At 46.2% G+C, this 14,022-nt stretch overlaps 5 protein-coding genes across 5 annotated transcripts; 2 read left to right on the top strand and 3 right to left on the bottom strand.

Annotated features, from left to right (window-relative positions):
• Window positions 1–1,040: 1,040 nt before the first annotated feature.
• AGABI2DRAFT_192205 (hypothetical protein) lies at window positions 1,041–1,934 on the bottom strand. The gene has a single exon (XM_006460471.1). The coding sequence runs from the start codon at window positions 1,917–1,919 to the stop codon at window positions 1,197–1,199; it is 723 nt and encodes a 240-aa protein (XP_006460534.1). The 5' UTR covers window positions 1,920–1,934; the 3' UTR covers window positions 1,041–1,196.
• Window positions 1,935–5,033: 3,099 nt separating this feature from the next.
• On the top strand, window positions 5,034–6,219 carry AGABI2DRAFT_117476 (hypothetical protein; the record flags this gene model as incomplete). The annotated part of the gene is made up of 10 exons (XM_006460470.1): window positions 5,034–5,105; window positions 5,166–5,175; window positions 5,233–5,252; window positions 5,301–5,430; window positions 5,482–5,538; window positions 5,588–5,620; window positions 5,675–5,806; window positions 5,889–5,987; window positions 6,036–6,074; window positions 6,128–6,219. 10 exons carry the CDS (start codon window positions 5,034–5,036, stop codon window positions 6,217–6,219), a joined length of 684 nt encoding a protein of 227 aa, XP_006460533.1.
• A 579-nt stretch (window positions 6,220–6,798) lies between these two features.
• AGABI2DRAFT_192204 (hypothetical protein) lies at window positions 6,799–7,844 on the bottom strand. Its single transcript, XM_006460469.1, has 2 exons — window positions 6,995–7,844; window positions 6,799–6,936 (listed from the first exon to the last, which is right to left on the bottom strand). Exon 1 carries the CDS (start codon window positions 7,727–7,729, stop codon window positions 7,010–7,012), a length of 720 nt encoding a protein of 239 aa, XP_006460532.1. The 5' UTR covers window positions 7,730–7,844; the 3' UTR covers window positions 6,799–6,936; window positions 6,995–7,009.
• A 1,429-nt stretch (window positions 7,845–9,273) lies between these two features.
• Window positions 9,274–10,018, bottom strand: AGABI2DRAFT_178049 (hypothetical protein; the record flags this gene model as incomplete). Its single annotated transcript, XM_006460468.1, has 1 exon — window positions 9,274–10,018. One exon carries the CDS (start codon window positions 10,016–10,018, stop codon window positions 9,305–9,307), a length of 714 nt encoding a protein of 237 aa, XP_006460531.1. The 3' UTR covers window positions 9,274–9,304.
• Window positions 10,019–11,390: 1,372 nt separating this feature from the next.
• AGABI2DRAFT_184951 (hypothetical protein) lies at window positions 11,391–14,022 on the top strand. Its single transcript, XM_006460467.1, has 7 exons — window positions 11,391–11,605; window positions 11,703–11,893; window positions 11,947–12,108; window positions 12,317–12,619; window positions 12,670–12,898; window positions 12,981–13,056; window positions 13,111–14,022. The coding sequence occupies exons 1-7, from the start codon at window positions 11,487–11,489 to the stop codon at window positions 13,975–13,977; spliced, it is 1,947 nt and encodes a 648-aa protein (XP_006460530.1). The 5' UTR covers window positions 11,391–11,486; the 3' UTR covers window positions 13,978–14,022.

Raw genomic sequence — 14,022 nt, 5'->3', positions numbered from 1 at the left:
GATGCATTCTGACTTTCGTAGCGCTCTCTGTGGCTAATGTCGTATTATTGTTTAGCAAGGTAGAGATTTTCAATCCGAAATTCTTTCCTGTAACACGACTGATGTACATCGTTTATAGAGTGACTACGATGTGCTTATGTTGCAGTAGGTCGAATGGTACAAGACATTCCCTATACTAACTTCTACCCCCAAAAGTATTCAGGGAGCCGTTCGTTCCGTTTCGGCTTGTCGGATAATATTGCATGTGAGAATGCATTATGACGAGCTGCAGATGAAGGAGTCATCAACAATAACAAGTGATGAGAGAGGTGCCATTAAAGAGATGTCTAGAGAACATTGTGAGTGCTCAAAAGTGTTCGAATTGTTATGCGACTCGACAATTTGAGTAGATGCTTGTTGAGCTTCCTAATACCTGGCGAAGTTGTAGACTCGGAAACAAACGAGGGCGTTAAAGGCAGAGAGAGCACTGCTAAATTTCTTGTCCACTTAAAGTCGTCTCTGGTTCTGAATCATTTTTGTATAAGTAGTACATGAGAAGGTTGAATTTGAACGGCGCACATATGTTTAACATGTTCGCTTTTACTAACGTTGGTTCCACGGAAGTGAACGTGGTTTAACACGTTAATGCGCATGAACGACATCGATCATCCAAACCAACCGGATCACAAATGATCATGATCAGGTCCGTCACATGGTCCGTTTCCTCCCGCCGCTCTCATCTCCTTTGGACAACGTCGCGGTTCTCGAATTGGGATTAGATGCAACCCCGAGCTACAAAAGCTAAACACTAAGCATTCTCAACGGACGCTTAACAGAATGCTCACTGTCTCTAAAAACGTCGAATTTGGAATGTGTGCTCGAGATAATACAAGTTATGGTCTGTGCGGCGGCGCGGCCTCATAACCTTGGAGTCATTGTTTCCTGCATAGACGATTAGATGATTATTAGATCTCAGACGATAACCATCATTCAACCAGGTGCGATCGATTGTACCGCTAGGCTTTAGTCTGTTGCTGACAATCCTTACTTTGCTTCCGTGGCAGACCTGACGGCGACCGCGCTCACGGGGAACACTGTGGAATCGTCTCGTCGTGATTTAAGCAGAGGTAACACGAGCATAATCCAGGCCAATTCATTCAACATCTCTTTGGCGTAACAAGGATTGACCGAAGGATAGTCAAAATACAACTACACTCTCAGACCCTCTCTTTGCAACAGGATAATCCAAGCCCTTCCGTCAACTTCGCCCAAACGTCCGGCACATCAGGTCGTGGCGTTTCTTCGCTAACAGATTTGACAAACTCCACAATATCATGATCAAAATGCCTCCTGCAAAATTCCGCCGCAAGGTCTAGGCCAGCAGTAATCCCAGCCCCAGTCCATAACTTTCCATCGACAATCCACCTTCTATCGCCAACCCAACTAACTTCCTTACGAAGCTCATGCGCCAGCGCAAGGCGACGTAGGACGGACTTGTTTGAACAAACACAATGTCCGTCCAATAGGCCCGTTGGTGCAATGCAGATGGACCCAGTACAAACTGTCAGCAATGCTCGAATTTTTGGAAAGTAGGTCTTCAAAAAATGGGCACAGTCAGGGGAAAGAGGAACCTTGGTACTCGCACCAGGAACAACGATGTAGTCGAGATGGGGTGGGGGGTTTTTGAACGTGTGTGTAGGTATTTGCGCTGGACCAGATGTCGCTTGGACAGGTTCAGCAAGTGTTTCGCCGATGTGGTACCAGTGCATTTCAGCACCCCTCGCTATGAGATCTGCGGGGGCACCGAAATAGGTTAGGATAGCTTTGGAGTGATTGTTGATATAATCAACGGGCGCTGCGGCGTCAAGGAGCTGGTAATTGGGAAGTAGAACGAGCCCGATGTGGATCGTTTGTCCGGAGAGAGACTCGTAGGTAGACATACTTGAGAACTTGGGAGTAGGGGATGAGAATAAAAAAAGGCAGAATAAGACTTCTTCTTATACCATCGAACGGGGTGGGCGGACGCCGATAGTAGCGGGTTTTATAAGAGACAGTCCGGGAGAAAAGGACTCCATTGTGGCGTTTTAAACCAGACATTGCCAGATCCGCACATGAAAGTATTTGGTAGCATGTAGGGGATTCCATTACGAAAGTTGTGGAGAAAGACATCACGAGGCAAAATGCAGAAACCGATTGGTGGACACTAGCAAGTCGGAGTGGCGATATACCGGTAAATCGAGGTGTCAATTGGTCAACCAGTGGAAATGAATGCTTCTTTACGGGCGCGGTTAGCAAACATTACTGTAACATGATATTTTTACTTCGCTTTTGTTGAAGAACCGATGGAGTCGCTCATAGACTTCTGGTCCTACTTCCTGAAGAGTATGGGTAGATCATAGTACAATTCCAACAGCTTAGCCAGCCATCGGAATGATACATGCATGCTTGGCAGGCTACCTCTGCTAATAATCAATGATGCTGAACGTCCAAACTCACCGGCTCCGACATACAGTAAGTAATGGCAGTCGGAATTCAAATTCAAATCTCTGAAACCTTGAACCTGCGCCACGCCATCAAATTCGCCGTCGGTCCCGCCACATTCTGAGTCGTTATCGATACAAAATTATCGTCCTATAAGGCGGCTACCACCAGGACGTCCTAAGATCCAAGATCCTCCATACCTTGCTACACCTAAAGCAAAGAAACTCAAATCGGATGGCATCGTACATTCAACCGCAACGTAATCCAATACGTAACACCTTGCTCCATAGAATCCAGCACATAAGAATCAGATAATCTGGTGATAAGATTACGAGGTCAATACATCCTTACAGGCAAGCCATCCGCAAGTCTAGAAAGCATGACAAATTGTACGCCAAAGTGGATATGGATATATTGATTGGTCCTATGCTCCAATCGCTTAATGTCCTGAAACTTGAATCATCATGTCGCGCTGCAAGTAAGAATTAGATTTGAATTCGAAGATGAATCAGATTAAACGTACCTCTTCAAATAGCTTTTGCGCTGGTCTCCGTGATCGTAGCCCAATCGTCTGGTACATCAGGCCCAGGTCTCGGCGTCTCTTCGCTAACCTCTTTGACTAGTTCCACGATATCGCGATCGAAGTGTCTCCTAGCAAAAATCCGCTGGTATATCAAGGCCAGCTGTAATTCCTCCTCCAGTCTACATGTACAATCTGTCGCCTATGACTGACCCAATTGATCACCTTGACTAATTCGGTTTGCTAAAGCACGTCGCCAGAGAACGAATTTTTCGAACATCCAGTGGCCGTCTAGGATTCCCATTGGTGCAATGCAAAGAGAGCTGGTACAGGCCGTCAACTAGGCTCGAAGCCTCGGGACATATATTTCGAAGGAAGGAGTTGCAGTCAGAGGAAAGGGGAACTCCCTCCCGGAACGATAAAGTAAGGCGAATTGAAGCGTGGATGAAGCGTGCGCGTGAACGCGAGCACACAACTGAATGGGCGATGCATACATAGTACTAATCAGTGTATCTCGGTCGCTCTAGATAACGTTCGCAGGTATACCATACTCCGTTTGCAGTAACAATTGATATGGTCGGTGGAGCTGCAACATCGACGATTAACAGGCGATAAGTAGGACAGCTCCGATGAGCATTGTCCCTCCAGTGGGTAGACGTTTTATTCGAGGTAAAAAGGCCGTTGATTGGGAGTCCATGGGGTCGAGTATACCTACTCCCCTGACATGGGCTTTGCTAGACTCGGGTTTCCTATTGCGTCTGGCACGGATCAGCAAGTAGAAACTATTGCAATCATTCATGGTATATACTGACCGAATGGACCTGTGGTTTTCAAATATACACAATTGATCGAAATGCCACCGCAGGTTTGAGGCTGCATCCACTTATCCCGAGCTGCCGAACAAGTTATCATGTTTGATTCAGCCGAATGTCCACATGACTGATGTCAGTCAAATTCCCAAGCCGTGTTTGTCCAGCTTGTCTGGTCGAAGAGAAGTTAAGCAGTGTTTAAGCAGTGTATAGCCTCTAGCGTGAGAGACTCGGGTGTGATTTGGTTGAATGGCACGTGTGTGTCACGGTAGCACTGAACGGAAGGTGGGGTGGGGAAGGGACAACTGGCTACACACACCGCACAGCCTAGCAGAGAGGCAGTCAGAGAGACGAGAAATTGCTCTGACGACCGTGATTGTGCTCGCAATAAACCCTTTCTTCTGCGCTGGCTTCATCGCAGACTTCCCGGTCACCGGTCACCTCCGCGAGCACTGTCACAGTCATGACGGTAACACATCTTCTGTTCGTCCAAGTGTTCGTCGCTCTTTTCTCCTTCACCCTATCACAGCCTCTATTCTTTTTCATAGTTCCTCGATCAGCCCACCGGCACAACGATTAGACTGCATCGCCGTGAATGGGTAATCCTGGGCTCCGCGCTGGGAGGTTAAGTTGCTATTGTTGTTTGTCCTCCGAGTCTACGACTAGCGGTCACTATCTCTCCCAATCAGTAGAACATCCAGAAATACTACAATAATTTTTAGTGTCATGAAAGAAGCACAAGCTTCTCATACTACTAATCTGTCATTCATTCAAAGCTACCAATCAATCAAGTAAGGACAGAGCTTTGACAGGTACGTTGCATGCAGATATGTATCAGACCCCCTTGAAGCGCTACCGTCTCAATTTTGACGAAGTAACCGACAGCGAGACGGGCAAGAACTGCTTTTTCGTGGTACGCTCAGGCCCTTTTATTCTACTTATAAGGAGCGGACATTCTTGAGCTCGAGGATGCGGTTTCGGTCGTTGATGTGGCGCCGATCCAACTGCCTACCGGAGTTGTGGTAGGTTTCATCACTTATCATGCACATGGGAGGTGATAGTCGATCGTAAGAAGTAAAATTGCTACTGATATATCATTTCATCAGACATCAATACCCAGCAAGCGATATTTTTATTTCGAACGGTCTTTTAAATTGAAGAATCGTAGTAGTTAGTCGTCGTTCTCTTCGTTCCATTACGCCTTTGCTTAAGACCTGACTTACCAAGTCCTAAAGGGAACTTGTATGGCTGACCCCGCCATCTTATCAATGGCCAAAGCGCTGGCAAAAGGACTTGAAATTTCAAGGAATTTCAACGTATGTCCCATCTTCACAGCTCTGTGGTGGTTACTTCAACTCAACTCACAACGTGTTCAGTATGCTAATTGTGGGTTACATTATAACGCAAAATTTGAGCTCAGGCTGACCTATATCTGGACGCCAGTGGCCGCATTTACGGCTGTGGTATGTTCCGGAAAACTCTACCTCAAACCGGGCTAATTTATCTGCCAGTATTTCGACTGGCTTCTGACTTTTGACTCCGAGGTCAAGTTGATATGGAACGCCCAAGGAGCAAAAATGAAGATATTGTATCTATTTACACGTTATCTGCCTCTTGCATACTCTCCCCCCTATTTGTATTGTAAGTCCCGCATCATATTAGCTTCGGAGAATTTACGGCACACCGTTTTAGATCGCTTTGGCAATTCTACTTCCTCGGAATGTACAGCCTTGTACAAAGGCATAGGCTGTGAGTTAGTCGTCATACATAGACTCTAGCTATTAAAATCAGGTACTAGCGGCGTTTGGCGTTTCCTCCATCTGTGCCGCATGTGAGCGCAGACTTTGCCAATTGAAATATATCTGTTGGCTCTAACGATTGTCAGTGGTTGTGACCATTCGAACCTGGGCAGTCTGGGGCATGAACAAGCCGATAACCTACACCTTATTCGGAACCTATACTGTAGCTGCATCCCTGATTTTGGGCTTCTTTGCGGTGTCCTTGAAATATACAACGCGTACGTTTTGTTTTGGATGTCGTTGACTTCACGTTGAGACTGAAATCCAGAACCTTCTTCCTTTTTCCACCTTATTTTACAGACGATGTAGAGGCCACGGGGATTCTGAAGGGATGCATACCAGATATTGGAAGTCTTTACCTACCCGCTTCGTTTGTGGTCCATGCCGCCTATGATGCTAGTGAGTACTCCGCATCATGGCAAAGAACTGCTCATCTGATCAATACAGTCATTCTCTTGTTGATGCTCATTCGAGCCGCTTTGCTTTGTGAGTTTTTTATTTGAAAGTGAGTATTGTCTTCCATTGTAATAATACTTTAGCACAGATCGGTGGGGCAGGAATTCCCGTCTTTTTCAAGCATTGTGCCGTGATGGTCAGTACCGCGTATGTCAATCACGGCTCTTCTCAATAAGCTAATGACTTCATAAAGGGATAATGTTTTATGTGTATATAACCGGTGCAACAATTTACATTATCTGGCTGACCGGGAATTCTGACTCGCCAAAATTTGTAGTTGTCTCCATTACGAACGTTGTATTGTTATTTAGCCAGGTAAAGATGTCAAACGCCTTTGTCTTTCCCGTCTCATTATTTTTTTGTAGGGGGACTATGAGGCGTTTATGTTACCGTAAGTTCATTGGTTCAAAGCATTCTCTATATTGACTCGGACCATTTAAGGATCCAGGGAGCCATCCGTTCCATCTCGGCCTGTCGAATATTACTGCACGTACGAATGCAATACGAAGAGCTTCGGTTGAAAGGATTGTCAAACATCACAAGTTGTCCTACAGTTGTACATATTGAGAGAGGCGTCATAGAGAGTCGCGACGAGTAAATTGATTGTGAGTGCTCAATTATCCATGGAATACAACGCTTTTGTCAATGCTGATTGAGACTCTAACCTAGCAGAGTTGCGGAATCAAGTGAGGAAGTCGACGATTAAGAGCACTGCTAGCTCTCTTGCATTTTACTCTGACCACCGGTTACGCTCTGATAACATGTCATTCATTTTTATATTCACGGGTTATTCGGTTAGCGCTAACTATAACGAATGTCCGCCAATGAATTAGTTATAGATGCTAAAGATACGCAGATTCTGCACTACAGACTAGCAGCAAGCACAGGTGGCCTAAAATACGAATCACTATGTCGCGCAGGTGCAAGTAAAAAGTACAATTGAGGCGTACATGCAATGTATCTCTTCAAGTAGCTTTTGTGCTGGTCAACCCGAGCCCCTCCGTGATCTTAGCCCAATCGTCTGGTACATCAGGTCTCGGCGTCTCTTCGCTAACCTCTTTGACTAGTTCCACAATATCGGGATCGAAGTGTCTCCTAGCAAACTCCGCTGCTAAATCCAGACCTGCCGTAATTCCTCCTCCAGTCCACATTTTTCCATCTACAATCCACCTCCTGTCTCCGACCCAATTGATGCCCTTGGGTAGTTCCTTGGCTAAAGCGAGCTGTCGTAGGATGAATTTGTTCGAGCATACGCTATAACCGTCCAGGACTCCGGTTGGCGCAATGCAAAGAGAGCCGGTGCAGACCGTCAATAAAGCTCGAAGTTTTGGGACGTAGGTTTTGAAGAAATGGGCGCAGTCAGAAGAGAGAGGAACCTTGGGGTCTGCTCCGGGAACGATGATGTAGTCAAGATGAGGTGGAGGGTTTTTGTAAGAGTGAGTCGGGATTTGGGCGGGCCCGGATGATGCGTGAACGGGTTCGCCGGCTGATTCGGCGATGTAGTACCAGTGCATCTCCGTCGCTTTAGCTATAAGGTTTTCAGGGGTACCAAACGCAGTAAGCATGGCTTTGGAGTGACAATTGATGTAGTCAACGGGTGCTGCGGCATCGAGGTACTGATATGAGGGTAGTAGGACAAGTGCAATGTGGATCGTCTTCCCAGCCAAGGACTCGTGGTTGGACATCTTGTTCGAGGTAAACGACAAGTCTGTGGGGTTGAGTGTTTATATACTTTTTCAAATCTCGGAGTTGGCTGTTAACCGGAAGAGGTTCCAAGGTGTATGAGAGAAAGCTCGTAAGTCAATTACAAACTAGAGAGAAATACAAAGGCAGTCTTCTACTTATACTGTGGTAGAGGTACTGCGGAGAAGAAAGATAGATCAGTTGTTTCACGTTGGTTATGAAAGAGATGGAAGATAACTGGACAGAGATAAAAGATTACAAGACTACGGACTGCGGATTGACTGCGAGATTGATAATCGTATTTCCAGCCGAAGATTCGTGGTTGAGTCTCTCGTTCGAGGTCAAGAGTGTGTGATCCAAGTTCACAGGATGGGGCAGTAGTCGTGAGAATCCAATCGAAGCGTGATCGATGCCAAGATCAACCGGCGGGACCGGAAGGCACATCTTCGCAACCTTCTTCATTGATCAACTCTCACATCCTTCACAACTTCATGTCTCTCGCTGCGGAAAATTTCAGTCCTTCGGTCATTCCGATGTGCATGTCTTATTACTTTCTACGGCGCAATACTTCTTTGGCACTTGCTCTGAGAGCATGTTGGTGCCGCGGAACTAATTGTGGCTTGAACCTGCTATACGGAGATTTATTCGGCTTGAACTACATCGACCATCCAAGTCATCCTGATCTTGATCAGAGGTGTCATATAGTTTGGGTCCCCGTGCTATTCCTATAACTCCTTTGGACAAATTCAAGCACTGGTTTCTCTATCAAAACCAATGTAGTGGCGAACATTAAGATTGTGAGTGACTGTTAGATGCACATGGCCCGAGAACCATATGTACCAAAGTCGAAAGGTTGTCACTTTTTGATTGCCGCTCAACAGATTGCCCACGGCCGCCGCAAAGTTAACGTTCATTTCGGAATGTGTTCTCGAAATAATACACGCGCGTAAGTCTGCGCAGCGGCTTCGTAAATTCCGAGTGATATTTCTCACAGTTTAAGATTATGAGATCCCAGTAATCAGGTTCAGGTTTGATCAAGTGCCAATCCTCCAACTTTGTCGCCTTCTCTTCCATACACATGACGTCAAACAACTCCAATCGCTAATTCCAAATTGTTCTACTGCAGGTCGGTCAATTGCGAACTTCAACGATATAGTCTCCATAGAGCCCGATTACTCCACAAGAATTCGTTTCCCTGCCACGCTCTGGCCGTACCGGGATAAGAAGCCATGTCCCGAAGAGGCCCCGCTTCATGGTCGGAAATAATCTTCAAGTTAATATGTTCAATGGTAAAAGATTTCGTTCATGATCCTATTGGCCTAGCCTTCTCAAAATGCATTGGCGATAAGAATCTGATGGGAAAATGATACCAGGACGATGGATAGATAAGTCAGGGAGTACTTCAAGGTATAAAATACAATTCTTTCAATTCCTTTGTACACGGCTTTACAATCCAGAGCGGTCCTCCATACCAATATTTCGTCCTACATACTAGCACCGACTACTGCGCGTTATCAAATTGACATGAACTTCAGACGAACACATTGGACATTTGGAGGCGCACTACATGTATTCCTTCATTTTTCGCAGGTCAATCCGAGCCCTTCTGTGATCTTCGCCCAAACATCCGGTACATCAGGTCTCGGCGTCTCTTCAAAAATTTCATTGACACGCTCGACGATATCGTGATCGAAATGTCTCCTGGCAAACTCGGCCCCTAAATCCAGACCAGCTGTAACCCCTGATCCACTCCAAATCTTTCCATCTACCATCCATCGTCTGTCACCGACCCAATTGACTCCCTTGGGTAATTCCTTGGCCAAAGCGAGCTGGCGTAGAGCGGTCTTGTTCGAACATACGCAGTGGCCGTCCAGGACTCCTGATGAGGCAATGCAAAGAGAGCCGGTACAGACCGTCAATAAAGCTCGAAGCTTCGGGACGTATGTTTTCAAGAAATGGGCACAGTCAGAGGAGAGGGTAGCCTTGGGGTTCGCTCCAGGAACGATGATGTAGTCGAGGTGGGGAGGAGGGTTTTTGTAAGAATGAGTAGGAGTTTGGAGGGGCCCGGTTGTCGCTTGAATGGGTTCATCGACTGACTCGGCGATGTAATACCAGTGCATCTCCGTTCCTCTGGCTATAACTTCCGCGGGCATACCCGTCATCTTGAGTATGGCTTTGGAGTGAGAGTTGATGTAGTCAACGGGTGCGGCGGCATCGAGGAGTTGGTATGAGGGGAGTAAGACAACTCCGAGATGAATTGTCTTTCCGGCCAAGGACTCGTTATTGGACATCTTGTTAGAGGTTAGAAAAGATTGTTTGTTGTGAGTCCACATAGTTGGACGGTGAATATATATACTTCCACTGCATGGCGTCTTACTCCCTCTGCAGTGATACGGCGAAGAAAGTCAGGCATCATCATGTTTGGCAACATTCGCCATCAATACCCTGTTGCTGCGGACTCTGTAATCCACCCATTTCTGGTCATACGCGTACTAGCCAAGAAGTATACGTTGACTGAGTTTTCTCATGTCCTGAATTTTTCGAATTATATCGATCTTGTCGGCCCGTCGCAATCCAATTGGATCGAATTATCCATGCTTCTCAACTCCATGGACAAAATCCCTTTCTCCGCAATAAGCTTCAAGTCAGCAATTCCGGCCCGGACGTTCTACAACAGAATCAATTTTTGATTTTTTCAATGCATGTGTTGGTACTACTGCGGAACTTATTCTGGTTTATACCAATGGAGTGTATTGCGCACACTAACGACATCGATCATCCAGGTTAACTTGGCCAAGGTCATGTAGTCAGGTTGCACACACCGTTCCTAACTCCCTACGACTCCTGCGGAGGAAATCAAGCAGTGAAACACTCCGGTGCGGCCCCGTCTTCATAAGCAAGCTAGGATTTCTGATGCGTTTTCTCCTAAAGCTGACTGATCATGATCATTAAGGTGGTGATTGTTCTGTAAAACTAGAGGCATGTCCATGATTATTGGGTGCTAAGGCTGAGAGAGCCAGTGCAGAAATCGGTGACGGCTTTCCACAAATGCACATTATTTTGGGAAATCAAAGTGACTTATTTCATATTAGATTAATTAAGTAATCGGTTATTAATCTTATCGCTTCTCTCTTCCACAGGCCACTCAAAATTTGTCCCTATTACCAATACTCTACTGCAGGATCCGTATTTTCTTAAATACCTACGACTAGCGGTCATCGATTTATTCTATAAGCCTCCAGCAGAACAAGATGAAAGCATTTCCTGCTGTCGTTTCGGGTCAAGGTTTACTCAAGTCTGATTTTCTGTTCTCTAGATTGTGAAAAGCTTGGAAAAGCCCGTCCGCGAGGCTCTAGCGGATTACATATACGTGCTATCAGCTGGACTGAGTATCGTTTTGTAAAACGTGGGAAGAGGTCGCGAAGTGGGAGAATCTCAAACTCGATTACGTGGCCGAAGCACCAGATTCCATGCGCTAATTGGATTCAAGTCAAACGTGAACAGGAGTCGAGTTAGCGCTTTCCGAATCACTTGGTTGACAGATAATTCAGAGTCAATTGAAATGTGGAGACTTATGTACGGAGCCCAGTCACGGAGTCATTTGCATCAACACAAGTCATCAAAGAACGGAACTATTCTCGGTTCCGATAGTGATACGTATCACTCTCAACTTTCAATTAAGTATCTTCCGCTTTCCGTGCATTCTTACATCCATCCACTTTCCATCCGCACCAATTACAATCCGCAGTGGACTCCATCATGTCGTCGTCGGGACTCAATACTCGAATTGGTAACCTAAAGATTATCGATTCATCTTCAGCAAAGGTAAGAACAACCCCAAGTCTACGCTTCACACTCCTACCTCACACTCTCATCATGTATACAGAAATCCAAAACCAGTAAACTCAAAAAGAAAGAAACTGGAAAAGACATCTCGGAATCTCTCGGCCCCGAATCAGATGAACACAGTAGTAGTATCGAAATCACCGCCTATTCCCAACAAAGTCGATTTCACCGCGAAACATTTGATGCTAACAATACGGAAATTGATTTAAAAGGGGTTAATGTCAGTATTGGTGATAGAGAGATTTTGTGTGATGCGCATTTGAGGTTGAAGGAAGGTGTGAGGTATGGGATGGTTGGACAGAATGGAGTTGGTAAATCTGGTACGTTTTTTTGGTTTGAAAATGAATGGAATGGGGGGGATTGAATTTGAAAGTGTTGATGCATGTGTTGGGGAATAATATTCTTGTTGGGTTACCACAAAATGTGAGGATTTTGCATATTGCGCAGTTGGAGGAGTTTGTTTCTGGGAGGACTATTTTGGAGGAATTGTTGAATGCGGATACGGAGAGAGTGAGGATTATTCGTGAAGCGGAAGGTATATATATGCGCTTCCACAATTTTATTTTTCATATTTACTGATATCATCCTAGCTTTACAAAATGCTTCGAAGGCATCTTCAGATGCTTCCATGAACATTACGATTCACAATATACTCATTTCGCGGTTACAATCCACTCTCACGTCAACTGAAAAACAAGCCATTAAACAATCCGGTCAGCGAGGTCATGCATCTCGTCAAAAAGCCCTCTCCCTCTCCTCCGAACTTACTACTCTCAAAAATCAAAATCCTCAAACTTATATAACGCCTAAAATGGTTAACGACGTCATGAACGAAATTTTTGGTGCTTATGAGGCTTTGGATTTGGATGGGGATGAAGGGAGAGCGAAGGGGATTTTGAAGGGGTTGGGATTTAGGGATGAGGATTTGGGGAAGGAGGGGAGGAATGTTGGGCTTATTGGGGGGTTGAGTGGTGGATGGAGGATGAGAGTTATGTTGGGGAAAGCGTTGTTTGTGAATCCGGAAGTGTTGTTGTTGGATGAACCGAGTAAGTGGAATTTTTGTGGTTATGTGGCAGTGGATGCTGAATTGCGTTAGCGAATCATTTGGATTTGCCGGCGATTTTGTGGTTGCAGGATTATTTGGTTAATGGGACGGAGGGGAAGACGGTTGTGGTTGTTTCTCATGATAGGAACTTTTTGGATGCTGTTACGGATGAGACGATTATATTCAAGGATAAACAGTTGAAGTATCATCCGGGGAATTATGATGATTGGGAGACGAATACCGAGGAGCAACGACGTCGGAAGACGAGGATGAAAGAGGTGTGTACATTTTTTTTTCAGAGGATAGATGATAACCAGGATGCGACAGCTCGAGATGAAGCGGAAGAAACAAATCATGACGAGTATTCAGAAGAACGTGTCACGAGCCAAGTCGACTGGAGATGATAAACGTTTAGGCATGGTCGCTTCGCGAAAGAAGGCAAGTGACGACCACAACCTCGCGGCAAAAAAAGACATACTCACGCATTGACAGAAATTGGACCGGATGGGAATGGAGAGACTAGAAGACGGAAAAAGATTCCAGATGAGTAAACACGGGTATTACCGCGAGGAGATCGTAATAGAGCAAGGGTTCAAGACGGTTCCGATCCTTCTCCCACCGCCGGAACCCTTTAATTTTCCGGGGAAGACGTTTCTTCAATTATCCGAGGTTTCGTTCCGATATGGGAAAACACCGGCATCACCGATCGTGATCAACAAAGTATCCCTTGACGTAGGGCCACAAATGCGTATAGGGTTGCTTGGACCCAACGGGTGTGGAAAATCGACCCTAATGAATTTGCTCGCCGGAGAATTAAAACCTACCACGGGAGAAGTAAAGAAACACCACCGACTTCGCATCGGGTACTTCTCGCAGCACACGGTTGACCAACTGGAACTATCACTAACACCACTTGAACAATTGGTCAAAACATATGCTGACGTGGTGTTGACGGAAAACGAAGCGAGATCTCATTTTGGGTCGTGTGGGATTGGCGGAGAAGCGGTCGCTCGGCCAATCAGGACGCTCAGCGGTGGACAGCGCAATCGGGTGGCGCTCGCCCTGATCACGTTCCACCGTCCCCACGTGCTCCTGCTCGACGAGATCACGAACCATCTCGACATGGGCGCGGTCGAGTCCCTTGTCGAGGCACTCTGTGGGTTCGAGGGTGCACTCGTGGTGGTCAGCCACGACATCTGGTTCCTGAAGCAGGTCGTCGAGGGCGACGACGAGGACGAGGATGAGGACGGGGAGTCGGCGCTGTATATGGTGACTAAGCAGGGACAGCTGAAGCAGTGGGACGCTGGCCTCGACGCGTACGTCGAGCGGGTGCAGCGCCAGATTAAGCGTAGAGTCTAAGAATAGATTGTGGTCTGTGCGTGGGAATAGATAGCTGTTGATTCA

This window comes from Agaricus bisporus (assembly GCF_000300575.1).
Source record: "Agaricus bisporus var. bisporus H97 unplaced genomic scaffold AGABI2scaffold_4, whole genome shotgun sequence".
Lineage (NCBI taxonomy): Eukaryota > Fungi > Basidiomycota > Agaricomycetes > Agaricales > Agaricaceae > Agaricus > Agaricus bisporus.
This window is presented reverse-complemented; position numbering and strand designations above follow the sequence as displayed.